We start from the raw sequence: 16,467 nt of genomic DNA on the forward strand, positions 1-16,467 counted from the left end.
GTGCAGCCTCAAGAACGTGTGGAGATTTCATCTTATTTAACAATTCTAAATTGTTGACATGGTGAATTTATGGGAAAAAAAAGTCTTCAGGACATTGTGCTTTCCAGTTTCTTGGTAACAAACCTGCATATTTTTTGTCTTATTAATGTAATAAAAAGCCTAACAGCATGTATTTGTATAACACGTTTTGCACATTCTACCACATCAAAATGACGTTAAAGACTGATGTATTGTTATTTAATTCAAAATGTAAACGCTGAGAATTTGCTGTGGCGTAACAGGAATAAAACCCGTTTAGGTGTTTTAATCGGAAAATAATCAACGCCGGAATCGATGATAATTTTACTATGCCATCATTCCTGACGTGTTTTATTCCTTTTACATCCTGATTAACAACTCAAATAGTCTTGACCGTCAACGTGCGATATCCGACCGAGCGACTTCTGACTGCTGAAAGCGAGCGAGAGACAGAGCGAGATGGCGAGGAGGAAAGAGAATCTCTGCTGTGTATATCAGGCACTTAAAGAGTTTCACACAGCACACCTCACTGCTCTTGAGCACGCTTTTCTCTCATTCCACCAAATCTTTCAAATCCGCCCTTTTTTAAATCTCATAATGCTTTTGGAATTTTAGATCTTACCCATGCAGTGCTAGCTCAGAGCTTATGCTCGGTCCCAGGACTACCGGAGAGCCACTTAACCTTCAACAGCTCAGCCATGTGCTTAGATTGTATTCTGACTCACTTATAAGCTCCGGATAAAAGTGTGTGCACAAAAAAAATAAAGATAAAAAAAGGCTGTAGTTAAAACTCTACAGTTGCTACCTGCATGAATGAGTATCGTGATACAGTGCATAAACCTTTACGGAGAACCTCGCCACAATATCACATCACATGTAACGCTCATTACTAGGGCTGTCGAATCTTCTGGGTTTTTTTTTTACTTTCTATTGTTTTATTTATTTTTTTTATTCTTCAATGTTTATTTATTTGCTTGTTTTGAAGTTGATTTTCTTTCGTCGAATTTACAATATTAAAATACAGCAGGAAATTGGTGCTGAACTGGTCACAGCATTGCAACCAGAAATGTGTCTGAGAGACAGCAAAAAGCTTTTCACACCGCACTTAACCCCGAACTTAACCCCCGAGCTAAGGAAGGTTTCAGAGGTGTAATTTAGAAGCAGGGTTATAAAAGCACGGCTTTTTCCCCAGGGTTATAAAGCTCTGCTCTGAAGCGGGATCAGTGAGGCTTTTACAGTGTTAACTCCACATCGCGGTGCCAAACGCGTACAGTGTGAAACGATGTGGTGTTAGAAAGTTGCGACTTAGCAACAGAATCAGAAACTGAACAGTGCGTGTCTCATATCATTTGAAAACCAGGACGTAGCAAAAACTGCTTGGTAGATAGAGACGGACGGCCAAACACTGAACATCGCGGAACAGTGTGCTGTAACGTAGGGCAAGAAAAGACACTGAAAAATTTGGACACCCCAAAATTTGGATATCGACCTGATCAACTACACGACAATAAAAGATGATAAAGCTGTGAAAGAACTTTTTAATCACTGATGAGAAAGCGCGAGACGAGACGTTTTTTTTTAAAGCGGTTGTACGCTGGATTTATTCAGTCATGGTTTTCGAAATATACAAATAAGAAGAAGGTTAATCCAGGGTTTAGGAATGTACAGTGTGAACCGTGACACAAGATTAGCCAGGATTCTGTTCATCTGGAGTTTACTCTGTATTTCAAGCGTGAAAAGTGATTAAATCTGATCATATACAGCCTATTTACGTCTAAAATACTTCCGTGATTGTGCTAAATTTCATTAAGGACATACGGGTCGGAATATTCATTTACAGAATATAATATATATATACCGTATATTGTTATAAACTGTCCAAGTAACATTCCATGATACACTGTATACACAATCACTGCACAGGGTGTAGAGTTTGTGATTCAGCCCCAGAAAAAGAGTAATGAAGTTTGGGAGAAAGACCATGCCTGAAGCTTAACCTTCTTCTCAGATCATTTCCTGTACTGTAAGTATCATGTTCTTAGCTAACGAAGAAGTTTACGTACTTCTCCTGTTCGGCACCTCCAGAGTTCTTGTCGTGTTTCACAGTTCTATGATCTCGCTCCATGTTAATTCGTTTAAAAGGGAAACATTTAGTTCATTTTTAGGTTTAATTAGAAAAATTAACTATTGGGGGAAAAAAAAAATCCAGTGAAAAATATCTTGAATCTTGAGTCAAATTCATCTTATTATAAGATTACAGTAATCCAAATCTAAGATTATTAAGCCTTAATTCGAGACCTATTTGACATATTTTATTTTATTAGCAGCTTTTTTTTTCAAGCATTTATTTCTAGGAAGAAGAAAAATGACCTGCTAACAAACATGTCTATAAATCAGTTTAATTACCTTTTATGTGGTTTATTGTAATCTTATGATAAGAAATAGTTATAATGTTGTTTTTTTTTGACTAGATTTAAGATATTTTAACTTACTATGTGGTCATTTTTTGCACTGTACTTCACTGTGACCCAAGACCAAAAAAAAATTAAATAATAAAAATGAGGAACTGCAGGTTTCAGTAGATTTAAATAGATGGTGTAGTGTTTTTCTGCGACAGCCCTAGTGGTTTCTGTGAGCTGTTAAATGTGACGTCATTTTGTGGCGGGAGGTTTTATAACTGGATTGTAGTCGGTGTTGATAGAAGTGTGTCAGAAGTGAGCGCTCGTCCTCGTCTCTCTGTTCTGCTCCTGCTCCTCTGTGCTGCGGGTGAGACGCTGGATGCCTGGAGATCGCAGCTCTTCCTCTATATCCACTACCGCGATGGGTTCCTCAGGGCCGACCGGGCGTGGCTCGGGGTAGTTTGGCTGGTAGTAGGAGTGATGCGTGCCGTAGCCGGCGTACGGATCCTCCTCCCCTCCCTCCACATCGTCGGGACCGTATGTTTGGTAGGGGTTGGGTTGCATTGGGGCTACGGGAACATCTCTGTCAGTCACTTCATGATGAAAGAACCTCACTGACCATCACCAAGCAGCGCACACACACAAACACACACACACACATGGAGACACAGCAGAGAGTGGAAGGATAGGACACAAAAACCCTCGGTCAGTGACGGCGGCACATCACGATACACACAGCACCCACATTACAACGTGCGCAGGAATTAGTGTTGGTGTTTATCTGATATCTCATGTGTGTGTGTGTGTTAGTGAGACAAGCTCAATCATGAACACAAGCACAGTCAGTACAAAAGCAACAACGCAACCAAAGCACTTGTTGTGTGTGTGTACACTGTGTGTGTTCAGCACAGCAAAAGCTTTCTAGCTTGTGAATGTGTGTGTGTGTGTGTATGTGTGTGTGTGTGTGTGTGTGTGTGTGTGTGTGTGTGTGTGTGTGTGTTAAGAGAAGACTCCAGGCATGTGCACCATCAACAGCCTACACAAACGTGTGAAGGGAGCTTGTAGCTCAGTACACATGTACAAACTGTTGCTGGTCTTGAACAACTGAAGAGAGAAAAAGAGAGAGAGAAAAAAAGAGAGAGAGAGACAGACACACAGACACACAGAAAAAGAGCAAAAGGACTGTAAGTCGGTAAGTCAGTGATTTTATTTTCATGCATGCTTTAATTGAATCACTGATTAGGATACATTGTTGATGCTTCTTTATCAATTAGCTGATAAAGAAATATGACAACGCACACACACACACACACTATGTATGCATTGTATAACTCCTTATGTCTATTTTGTGAACAGCTGGAATGATGTATCATCATGACAATGTTGACATGATCAGACATTTATGGAGTTACTACACACACACTCACACACACACACACACACACACTGATACACTGTGAAACAAGATAGCTCTATTAAGTTCTCTTCCTCCTACTGTCATGGCAACCTTAATTGAAATGTAAAGTACTCCGTTGTCTTGATGATGTACAGGTTTTCTAAGTTTAACCATCGTGAAATGTCTTACAGCTTACAGAAGGATTCATCACGACCTCGGGACATAACAGCAACCGTAACTTCATGAAGACTTTTTTTCCTCGCTCGACGATAAATCTGTCACAGTAATGACAATACTATACTACTGATGATATAACCATCATGACCATAAATTAAGCTGTGACAGTCCTACTGCTCATCTCTTTGTTTCTATTTAGCTGAACGAGCCGTTCTGTCTCTGTCGTTCACCGTGTATCAGTTTAAACCAAATCCAGCAACACAACCAACCTCTGGACTATTACATCAAGCAGAATTGCTACGGCATTGCATCATGAGTTGCCCTGGAGTCACTCACAGCATGCAGAATGAGGAACGATGAGGAAGTTAGATTTAGCCAAGTACAGGGAAATGATTCAAAACATCACAGAGTGAGTTTGATGTGATGACGTAAGTGATTAAGGGCAGTGCGGTGGAATAGATAATAGTAGCTGTATGGATTGAGGATATTCACGGTTAACCCTTTTGTTCTGTTCACTACGTCTGACACACTCTGTTTAGAGTTTATTGTAATATGATTAAGCGATATCGCACGAGTGAGAGTGTGGAAATACTGGATATCTGAATTTCCGAAATTCATTTCATTTCATTGTCTGTACCGCTTATCCCATCTGTCCTTGGGTCACGCGGAGCTCAGGCATCATCGGGCATCATGGGATACACCCTTGACGGTGACACACACACACTCATTCACTCACACACTACAGGCAATTTAGAGACTCCAATCGGCCTAGAAGCATTTTGCGTCTAGAAGCGTCTTTGGACTGTGGGAGGAAACCGGAGCACCCGGAGGAAACCCACCAGGCACGGGGAGAACATGCAAACTCCACACACACACAGTGAGTGGGAGCGAGACTCGAACCCAGGACACTGGAGGTGTGAGGCGAACGTGCTAACCACTGAGCTAAAGAAAATTTGTATCCGCAAAATGACAATAATTTAAAAGAAATAAGGTGGATCTAATAAATTACAGTTTATTCAGTTCTGCCCTGAATAAGCTATTGCACATAACAGATGTTTACAAATCATCAAATAATACCTGAGTTTACAAAAAGAAACCCAAACCCTGATGTTTCCTGGATGATCAATGACTCTTTTAGTGTTTTGGGAGAGTTCTTCATGAGTTCCTTGTTTGTCCTGAGCAGTTGACACAGAAAAAGTCCTTCAGGTCCTACACATACTGTGCTTTTCCAGCAACTCCTGCATATTTCTGACAGATATACGATATTGAGATTCATCTTTTCACACTGAGGATGACTGAGGGACTCGTGCATGACTTTTACAAAAGGTACAAATGTTCATTGATGCTCAAGCAGACAACATAATGCCATGGATGTGAGGGGTGGTGGTGGTTAACTTTTGAACAGTATGATCAGTGTAAATTGTTATTATTTTGTTATTACTGCCTTTTTAAAAGCGACAGATATTCACACGTTTCCCAGAACACAAAATACTAACAATTTTCATGATCGTCCTATTCAAAAGTTTACACACCCCAGCACTTCTTAAGCATCAGTGAATGTCTGTACCTTTTGCAATAGTTGTGTACGAAGCCCTCAGTCATCCTCAGTGCCCTCACTCATCCCCCAAATCTCAAAACGATTTTTTTTGAAGAACTGTGGGCAGTTTATCTGCTCAGGACAAACAAATTACATCCCGAAACACTGATCATCCAGGTAACATCACACAGAAATAAGAATCAAGTGGGTGTAAACTTGCGCACTGGTTCGTTTGTGTAAATTCTGGTACTATTTTGTCTTGTGGACTAAGCAAAATAAATTCCTTTCAGGATCAATAATGTTCTATATCATCTTACCTTATGTGTAAATATCTGTTATGTGAAATAGCTTATTCAGGGCAGAACAAAAAAAAAAAACAAGCTTTAATGTATAAGATCTATCTTATTTCAATTAAATTATTATCGTTTTGCAGATTCAGCAAGGTGGACGTAAACTCATGACCTCAACTGTGGCCAAATCACTATTCAATTCCATATTAAGTCACATTTCAGACACAATATGAGCTAATACTGACTGATTTGTACATTAACGTTAAAGGTGCTTCCAGTGAAATTGGTTTCTCTTTTATATTTTTAATCAAAATTTCTATTCCTGAAAAATGATGATCTTTACTGTAGTTACCGATTTTACAACTATGAAGTGGAATTTTCATGGCGTATTAAAATATAAGCACACTTCCTGACCAATCATGTCAGTGGTGAAACTAACTGCTGTATGATTACGTACAGTTTTAAACACTGAATAGACTGACATCTAATATCTTAAAGAATTTAGAGATTTTTTTAATGTTATTGAGGAAAGCGAATCATTTCTGTAATCTGTACATGATCTCATGTTTGTTAGAGAAATAAAATCATCTCTTTTATGTGTACATGCTTTAATATTTGAGATATTCTTAATGTTTAACAATCATACATTAAAAAATAAAAATTTTATGAGAAAAATTAAATAGTTGTACATGATGCCTAAAAGCCTTTACATGTTTTTTTTTTTTTTGCACTTAAATAAAATAATCTCCTGAATGTGCATTATATTTTTCAGATTTGTTAGAGAAAGTGAATTATCCCCTAAATATTTATATGATTTCTTGAAAACAAAATGAATACATTTTAATGTTTGTTAGAAAAATCGCACCTATAGTTTCAGATTTTTTGTTAATATTTTTTTTTTGCAGAAAATTTATTAAAATTTCAACTTGAACAGAACACACGGGTTAACTGTAAAGAGTTAAACCACCATTATGGAAATGTGTGTGTGTGTGTGTGTGAGAGAGAGAGAGAGAGAGAGAGAAAGAGAGAGATTAACTCACTTCCGCATGAGTTCGGATCGCAGTATCCTGGGGGTCCAGGAGGTCCTACTGGTCCAGGAATGCCTGGTCTCCCGGAACCACCAGGATTACCAGGGCGACCAGATGGACCAGGGCTACCACTCCTTCCCTCACCAGGGGGTCCTTATAGTGCGCACACACACACAACACACACACACACACACACACACAGATTCAATACCCAAATGTTTACTGAGAGGGTACTGATGTGTATCTGAAGTACTTTCTAGAACTTTCCTCAAGCAAATGAAAACTCTATGAATATAATGATCTCTTAAGCCAATAAAGTTGCAGGTTCATAAAATTTTTACCTCAACGCTGAAAAGAGATCTGAGAGATCAGACTGAAATATTGTGTGACTTTGATAACATTTTAATAACTGAATTAAAAGCCTCCAGGCTCCTGAGCTCAGCATTCAACGAAAGTATCCACCATATTGTTGAATGTTAAATTAGCTGAGCTCTCTGACCGGGAGTGATGTCATTACTCTCTCACCTGTCAATCACAGCAACACTAAATAATACTGAGCATTAGCACTTTTCTCTTATTAGTGCTTTTCTCTGAGTTGAGTCTTCAACTGGACATGTCATGGAGGAAGCATGAGCTAGACTCTAGCCCCTCTGGTTGTGTGGGAATGAATGTACAAGAAACTAAATTGGGGGAAAACAGAATTCAGCACATACTGACTCTGAGACATTATTGATCATTAAAAAGTATTCACAATGCTTATTAAAATGTGACCAGCACTAATAGCCTGAATGTTTCCTTTTTATTGTCATGCATTCCGATTGTGAGAGTATTCTGGAATCTGAATAATAATAAATCTATTATAATAAACATGTAATAAACATTCGAAGGCATTTGTTTAAATGATTCACTTTCTATAAATTTGGGTAATTAGACTGAATGAGCTCATTAGAAAATATTAGCTGAAGTGGGTCGTTTCTATGGGAGCACTGTGTGTGTGTGTGTGTGGTGTGTGTGTGTGTGTGTCTGTGTGTTAGATTACCTGGAGGTCCTGGAGGTCCTCTGGGACCCTGGACACCAACACCTGTGTTTCCCTTCTCTCCTTTCTCACCTGGAAGACCTGATATCACACACACACACACACAGACACAGACACACACATGCACACACACACATGCACACACACACACACACACAGTTATACTTACTCCCAGTCACTCAGAGCTGTATTAAACAAAACAGGAAACATTCCTTTTCCAGATGTCTTCATTCTTGTTTGACTAAACACTGACTTTCAAACAAAAAAGTCTTAAGAAAACCCTTCAAGGCTTAAAAGAAAATTCCATCAACAAATCTCTCTTTTTTTGGGGTGAAAAAGTGTCAGAAATGTCAACATCCTGGCTTTATAGCGTGATCAAATGTGTCCTTCAGCAAATCTGAACAAGATGCTCCTTTTGCTTTTTAAAACCAAAAACTTATATTTTATAAATTTATGTTTTAAGAGAAGTTTTATCTCTATTTATATTTATATCTGGATAAATGAATGCAGTATGAATGTTTTCATTCTTCTTAATGCTTTAAATTCCAGACATTTCATTCGTACGCCAAATCCTACGTCTTCTTTGAACTGTTCCTGCTTAGCCGCTCATTAATTTGATTTCTAAGACGAACTAACCTTCAATTCAATCCGGCTAATTAATAGACGTGTGGTGTTTTTAAAAAAAACAAAAAAAAAACTACTGAACAAAGAAAAAGAAATAAAACAAAGACGTGGTTGAAGAAAACATCCGTAAAGATTCCAGGTGTGTTAACCGAGGATAAAATAAGGATTTGCTTTGTTCTCTGCTAGCACACCAAATCCTGCCTTCAGCCCTCATCACGACACGTTAAAGAGTATTCGGATTCGACACGTTATTCCCTAAGCTCATCTACAATGCAAATACTGCAAAATCTCATTTCCAGATCTTACACGTCTTTACTTCAAATCCCTCAAGATTATCCCTAGTCTGTACTCTACATCCCGTGTGTTAGTCTCTAATCTAATCTCGCCCGCACTACAGATCTCATGTTAATCCCGGTGCAGCACCTCTGGCTCCGGGCTGGCCGTTTTCTCCGTTGGTTCCTGGAAATCCGGGACGTCCAGGAGGACCCTGCTCCCCTTGTTGTCCTGGAGGTCCGGGTCGACCAGGCTCACCTGGAGGCCCGGGGACAGTGCGGACCGAGACCGCCTGCTGCCTCGGGATGTGATTCAGGATGGAGTTATAACGAGCCATGTGAGCTGAGACAGAGAAAGAGCTGATAAGGTGCTAATAAGTGCTTATATTATCTTATACACTCTGACTTATGGTGTGATGCTTCAGTATTTTTTGTACACTTGCATTAGTCATGATCAGTCATAATTTCAGCTTCTAGATAAGTTTATCTGCAGTTTTTTCACATCATCACATCATACAGGTTGTACTTTTTATTTGGATTCAGTAAGTTGATAGTTAAACAGGTAGCGTGTAAAAACTTGCGACTGAGGTGAGAGGGCAAGTCATGTAGTCAACTCACTCTGTATGAGCTGCTCACACACTTGTCTGGCAATGGCTTGGACTGATGAAGTGGACTGTGCATCCCCCTGCACACACACACACACACACACACACTTAGTCATATTTTGATTGGAACAATTTGAGCAGGTTATCAATTCAGATACAAGGATATTTATGGTAATACTAAAGACATGAGAGAGAGAGAGAGAGAGAGAGAGAGAGAGACAAAGAGAGAGAGAGAGAGAGAGAGAGATCATCATTTCCTGAGGACTGTGTGAGTCAGAACGCAAACCACGCAATCATATAATGCATTCACATGAAAATACACACACACCCAACCTACAGATACATTAATACACACTGTCTACCTGATACCTCTTCAGCTTGTAAGCCATATAGCACACAGCACTTTATGAAGGTAAAGTTAATTGAGATCACTTACTCGTTCTCCCCTCTCTCCTTTCAGACCTGGAAGGCCCTAAAACAGACACAGAGAGGTGTGGGATGTTCACATTGCATATTATTCTCATTTCTATAATAAACACATACACAGTTCTATATGAAACACTTCTTATGTTCCCGGTATAGACCACGACCCTGACCATGAGCTGAAAACATGAATCATTATTTTGTGTTCATGTGAGCTGAGGTGTCAACACTGGGATTAGGGATCTAAAAATGACTCCTGTAGGTGTAGAGTAGAATCCATGCTGCCTTTCACACTTTCTGAACACTTCTATGCGCCATACCTTTAGGGGCTTAATCACATTCCAGATGAGATGTGCTATACATGAGATGTTTGTCTCGGCACTAAAGAGCACTTCGTAGCGGTTCTAATTATATATAATTATGATGGTTTATGTCGTTTTTTTGTGCTTCAATTCAATTCCAAGATCGCTCATAAAGATCCTACGGTTTGGATATTAAGTGACTCTTAAGTGGATTATAAAATCACATCATTCTCTCTGAAAAATCAATTAACATAACATCATTTTTTTTTGTTGTTTTTTTTTTTTTGCATAAATATTTTACATGCTATATTCTAGGGTATTTCTGGACTGTTCCCCGAGATGAAGCCTTTGCTGCAATCTGTACATAAGGAAAAAAGTCATTATAAGCCTCGTTAAATGCTGAAATATTGTAATGAACTTTCTAAGCTTTTGAAAAATTTCCCACTGTGGTTGCTATGGGATGTTTTGTATTATCTTACCACCGATTGAACAAACATGGACCTTCCAATAACCTTCCCAATAAAAACTACAACAAATGGTCATATTATCTTAATGATGCTTATTAACTCTTTGTCCCAGAGGCCAAAGACTGGAGTTTATGCTAATGTTCATGTTCAGCACTGAATGTCCAGCTCCAGAGTGGTGCTTAATATGAAGTTCATATGAAAGTAGACACTGAGAGAGCTTTAAGAACTTGTAGTTTTCCCCTACTAGGAGCAATATATTCATAGAAAAGCTACAAAAAAAAGCAAATGTCACACAGATGTCTCTCTCTTCAAAGTAAATGTTGATCTCAAACCCATTTCTGCTCTCTGAGATGCTCCAAGTGCTTGTTCATCTAAAAAGCAGCTCAAATTTGTTACCTTCACTAAAATTCTGTGGAAGGTTTTCCAGCAGGGGGAAAAACACACTCGTGACTCGTTTTATATCAGACTACTCTTATGACTTTAAATCTACATTAAATCCACAACACTTAAACATTCCACTGGGGGTTCTTACTCGGGGTCCCTGATCACCGGTGGATCCTGGAGGGCCATTCTGTCCCGGTGCCCCTGGAGCTCCTGGTCCTCCCTGCAAAGAGCAGAGAGCAGCTGTAATAACACAGAGGCACAGCTTTCCAGATTAAAGAGACAAAGTCAGTGTTTCTTTATGGGATGGTGTTGGGATGAAAGAGGGAAGACTGCGAGATCAAAGAGAAGAAAGCCTTGTGAACGATTTTCGACTGTTCTGCGGCGAGAGCTTGAAGATTTATGCCAGAAACGGTTGTTCTAGCGTTAACATTCTAAACATGGGCGAGGTAAGAATAAACCAACGTAGTACGACTACACTGGAGATAGAGATGAAAGAATGTTTATTCTTATCCTCGGAGAGTTGTCAAAGAAAACTTCATCATGGTTCTGACCTAAAGAGGAACCAAGAATTGTGGGGTGCACATACCAAACTTAATAGAAACATTTCCTGGATTTCATGCTAATATTTTTCAGTTATAGCTAACGCATACTAAAGCTTTAAGAAGTCTCAGTGGATAGTCTCTCCAGGATATTATAAATTTGGACCTGCTGCTTTGATCATAAACACTCTCCTGAGCTCCTCCCAGGACTTCTTCTACACCTGTACACTGGGTTCAAGTCTGTTTCTTCTAAAAGTTTCCATTTAACGTCATCTCAGGATCAATATCTACAAACAGATTTCTTTAAAATTACTTTAACCTTGTGTGTAAGTGACACACAGACTACATCATCACAGTATCAGTCATGGTTAAGAAAATGTAACTGTTGGTCTATGTGCAGAATGACAAAAGCAAGCGAGTGATACGGTGGAAATTACCCATGAAAGAAAATAACAGAGCAATGTTTACAAACCAGAGACACTTTCTCTCAAGAAATGAAAAGCAGCAATGCTCTGAAGACAACGGGGGTCACATTCCACTGAGAGAAAGCCAGGTTACAGGGTTAATCACTCTTTAATGGAGCATGGACTGAATTTATGGAAAGAGCTGGGCCATGATGCACAAAGTTCAACCTTCGCATGGGGAAAAACAAAGGTGTGAGTGCAGAAATAAAGCTACTCACGACTTCCACTTGTTTATATGTCAAATATATTTACGATGTATTCCCAAAGCTAGAAAAAGTCTCTTTCATATTGTACATACAGTGTGTGATAGAAATATGTAGAAAATGTATAGTCTCTCACTCGCGTCCGTAATGCGATAAATTGTTTGAAACGCGTTTTTCTTCTATAAAATTTGTTTGTATTGTCTTCTAGAGGTTAAATGACAGCATATTAAATTCATTGATTCATTGATCTTTTGACCCACTGACCCTCAGAACTTTTGTTTTTAGGACCTAAACTGCAGATGCCAGCATAAATGTATGGTTTTTGTGTATTTTTTGCGATTTTGTGTATTGTGTTTTGATTGTGTAATATGATAAAAGTCAGAAAAATTACTTTACTTTTTTTATTATATTAGTAATCTATAATTCAATTTTATTTGTATAGTGCTTTTTAATAACAGACATTATCACACAGCAACTTTACGGAATATGACAAATAAGGAAGCAAGCCCACAGGCGATGGTGGCATGGCAAGGAAAAGTTGACTCCTATTTATAAAACGATTTCTTACATTATATAATAACCTAATTGTAGAATAGAATATAAATGTCAAATGCTAAAAGTCAACATAAACATTATACGTGAGTGCTTTATTGATTTCATTCTTATTAGGAGTTAATTAGAGTAAAAATTATTCGAGTAAAATTAGAGCAATTAGAGTAAAAATAACAAAGCAAAGCAACTTCCTGTCGCTGAAAAAAGATCATTAATAAGTTTATGACATTAAACATCAAGTCTGGATATTAATTATTCAATACAGGAAAAAATTGTTGGAAACATTTTGTGCATAAATGTCGAAAACAAAATCCGTCTATCAGTGCAGCGGTGTGATGTGCACCTGAAATTCTTTTAATGGAGGTTTTAAGAGATCGCATTAAACAGTAAACAAGGCTGCTTTGCATGAATGGTGATGGGGCTGTGGCACAAATCCAAAACTTCAGATTGCAATGACAATGCAGAGAATTTCTAAGATTTTTTAAAAACGTTTCATCTGTGCCAGAACCGAACACTCAGAGTTCAGCCCTATGTGACTTAGAAATACACACACACACACACACACTGTGTTCGAGAGAGAGAAATTAGGTTAAGGGTATGAAGCAGTTCCTTCACATTCTTGATAAATAAACTTCTAAAATAAAATTGATAAAATAACGTCTTCAGACAACGGGCCAGCCTTCGCTCCTACGTGCATCAGTGAGCTTTGGCCTTCCATGACCCTGTCGCCGGTTCACCACTGTTCCTTTCTTGGATTACTTTTGATAGATACTGACCACTGCAGACCGGGAACACCCCACAACAGCTGCAGTTTTGGAGATGCTCTGATCCAGTGGTCTAGCCATCACAATTTGGCCCTTCGTCAAACTCGCTCAAATCCTTACACTTGTCCATTTTTCCTGCTTCTAACACATCAACTTTGAGGACAAAATGTTCACTTGCTGCTTAATATATCCCACCCACTAACAGGTGCCATGATGAGGAGATACTCAGTCTTATTCACTTCATCTGTGACTGCTCAGAATGTTATGCCTGATCGGTGTATGCTTATCAATTAAAAATAAATTCCAGAGTCTGAATCTATGTACTCACGATATTTCCCGGAGGCCCTGGTCTGCCCTGTGGCCCGTCATTGCCCGGCAAACCCTGTGGAGCAGAATGCACTCATCAGCCAATCACAGCTCATGCTACATAACCCGACAGTTCTATAAACCAATCACAAGTGAAATAAACATTACTCTGGGTCCAGGAGGGCCGTCTCTCCCCGTGGTTCCTGAGTTTCCTGGGACACCCTGTAGTGAAAAAACAGAATGAGATCTGAGTAGCTCTACTGTGACGCCCGGTTTCAGAAACATTCCTAGTATAAATAGTATCATGTCTGAATCAAGAAGTCAGTAGATGCAATCAGTCCACAAAGAAGACTGCTTACATGCAAGAGCAGAAAATATTTAGATGACTTAATAAGGTAATTATTTTAATGCAGATGTGTAGCTTTTACCTGAGTACCTCGAGGTCCTGCTTCACCTTTTTCCCCTCTCTCACCTGGACCACCCTACACACACACACACACATACACACACACACAAATCTTGACACGCTTTCAGTTCAGGATTATCCTCACCTCTGTTGTCATGGTTACTTGATCAAGTATAATTTAAACACTCCTAAGTAAATTTTCTAAGGTCATTCCGTTATGAGCTCAGAAGATTATTCAGGTTTTAGATGTGTAGGTTGCATGTAGATAATAATTTTAGGGATTTATCAGTTAAACAAATCTAATAGAAAACCATGGCTGCAAAATGCACACAGAATGTTGCAGGGGGTTTAACTGTGACAAATGTAATTATGGAGACTAATAGTACAACATGCTGTACATGTGTGTAGAAACATATATGTGTGTGTGTGTGTGTGTGTGTGTGTTACCGGAGGGCCTCTGACAGATCGGCCACTGAGCCCCTGGGAGCCAGGGGGGCCCTGAGGTCCCGGTACTCCTGATTCTCCAACTGGACCCACTGGCCCCTGTAATAGAAAATAAACACACACACACACAAAATGACAAACACACTCACTATCTGGTGATGTAAAATTGATCAAACATTATAAACAGCCTGTACCACAGGGCCGGGCTCTCCTCGATCTCCTCTTGCTCCTCTAATACCAGGACCTCCCTATGACACACACACACACACACACACATTATGGGAATGGAAAGATAAAATATAAATCTTCATTAAACTTATTTGGGTGCTTTGGCTGTGTGTGTGTGTGCGTGTGTGTCTATCCCTGTGCATACCGGTGGTCCGGGTGGACCAGGTGGTCCTTTACTGTCCTGAGTGCATGTACACGCTCGAGGCAGTGCAGGACATTCTGCCTCCTTCCTCTGAAGAACAAAAAGTGCAACAATATGATATTTCAAATCACATGAATATGGACTACTATATTTCAATATACACTATTCAATTTCCATATGTCTACCGCTGTACTAAAATGTTCTCAGACATGAAATTTACACAGTAAAGTCTCCCCAAATACAGAGGATCTGCCAAGACATGTTTGTGCCTGAATATAGCATTGTTAGTTTTGCAGCTCCAAGGTAAATGCTGCTAAGAAGAACAGGAAGTTAACAGACACCGGTTTAGCACTGTGTAAACTCCACGTCTAAAATCACACTCACCAGACTGGGAAGATCGCAGCACTTGTCTCGACGAGCCCATGATGTACTACACACGATATCAAATGACTGGAGCTGAATCTACACACATACACACACACACACACACTTGAGACCTGTAGGTCTAAGTATATTACATCAGAATGCAGTACATTACTGAGTACTATTAGATCAGATTAAGAAGTAAAAAGCAATCTTCAGTCAAACATATCCTTTATATATAAACAAGAAACACACACACACACACACACACACAAATACCGGTGCAGAGTTGTCTCTGTCTCCCCTGGATCGGACCATTCTCCCCAGAACCTCCATGCCGTCAGTGGTGATGTTCCCAGCAGCATTAATGCTCTTCTCTCCAGCCAGTTTACAGTCCACCATCACCTGCGCCAGTGTCTTACTCACCGCTATATGCAACTACACACACACACACACACACCTATTACAAAATTGCTAGAAAGACAGTAAAAGCACCAGAGACATAAATGTTATCCTTATCTCACATATATATCTACTGACTCAAGCAGAATAACTAACAGCTATGAATATCATTACTGTTCAGAAAGCCAGGGAAAAATGTGTTTAATTATTAAATATGGCACGTTGACAAAGGATTCAAGGAATCTGTCATTGGTGATGTCACATAACAGAAAAGATTTCTGTTAAGTAACGCAGCAGGACGTCTTTAGTAATTATAATCAGTTTGCACATATGCGTGGAGACTATGAGGATTTTTATAAGCAAGACAGAATTTGTGCTTCAGAATTTCGTGCTGTGATGTTGGGTTTGAGAATCGGAAACCAAAAGAAGGTGGTTCTGGTTAGTTAGGAGGTATTTTGCAGCACCTACAGTGACCTTTGCATGTGGACTAAGAACTTTAACTAACCTAACTAATCTTTAGCTAACCTACATAGCCTAAAATCTGCATCAAGAAGCTAGTTAGCCAACACTAGATATCTCGGTCATGTTCTTCCTGAGAAGTAGCCTATAATGGACATGATAACTGTAGCTAGCTAAGTTTACGGTTCCAATCCCACTACACTATCCACGATCTTGTAATCATGAGACTTCAATACT

At 39.3% G+C, this 16,467-nt stretch overlaps 1 protein-coding gene across 4 annotated transcripts in view; it reads right to left on the reverse strand.

Annotated features, from left to right (window-relative positions):
- Positions 1-2,148: 2,148 nt before the first annotated feature.
- LOC131364748 (collagen alpha-1(XIV) chain-like) overlaps positions 2,149-16,467 on the reverse strand; it is an 81,323-nt gene continuing 67,004 nt past the window's right edge. For 2 of the 4 annotated variants that reach the window (XM_058408049.1, XM_058408046.1), the window contains 15 exons: positions 15,649-15,807; positions 15,391-15,468; positions 15,010-15,096; positions 14,831-14,884; positions 14,640-14,735; positions 14,215-14,268; positions 13,955-14,008; positions 13,809-13,862; positions 11,107-11,178; positions 9,819-9,854; positions 9,396-9,462; positions 8,929-9,120; positions 7,885-7,962; positions 6,858-6,998; positions 2,149-3,031 (listed from right to left, as the gene is read on the reverse strand). In XM_058408049.1, the coding sequence (XP_058264032.1) occupies positions 2,727-3,031; positions 6,858-6,998; positions 7,885-7,962; positions 8,929-9,120; positions 9,396-9,462; positions 9,819-9,854; positions 11,107-11,178; positions 13,809-13,862; positions 13,955-14,008; positions 14,215-14,268; positions 14,640-14,735; positions 14,831-14,884; positions 15,010-15,096; positions 15,391-15,468; positions 15,649-15,807 (1,527 nt within the window). In that variant the 3' untranslated portion in view covers positions 2,149-2,726. Of the gene's footprint in view, positions 3,522-6,857; positions 6,999-7,884; positions 7,963-8,928; positions 9,121-9,395; positions 9,463-9,818; positions 9,855-11,106; positions 11,179-13,808; positions 13,863-13,954; positions 14,009-14,214; positions 14,269-14,639; positions 14,736-14,830; positions 14,885-15,009; positions 15,097-15,390; positions 15,469-15,648; positions 15,808-16,467 lie in introns of all 4 variants that reach the window. The other 2 variants (XM_058408047.1, XM_058408048.1) reach the window with 2 other exon arrangements.

The sequence above is a fragment of the Hemibagrus wyckioides genome, linkage group LG14, assembly GCF_019097595.1.
Source record: "Hemibagrus wyckioides isolate EC202008001 linkage group LG14, SWU_Hwy_1.0, whole genome shotgun sequence".
Lineage (NCBI taxonomy): Eukaryota > Metazoa > Chordata > Actinopteri > Siluriformes > Bagridae > Hemibagrus > Hemibagrus wyckioides.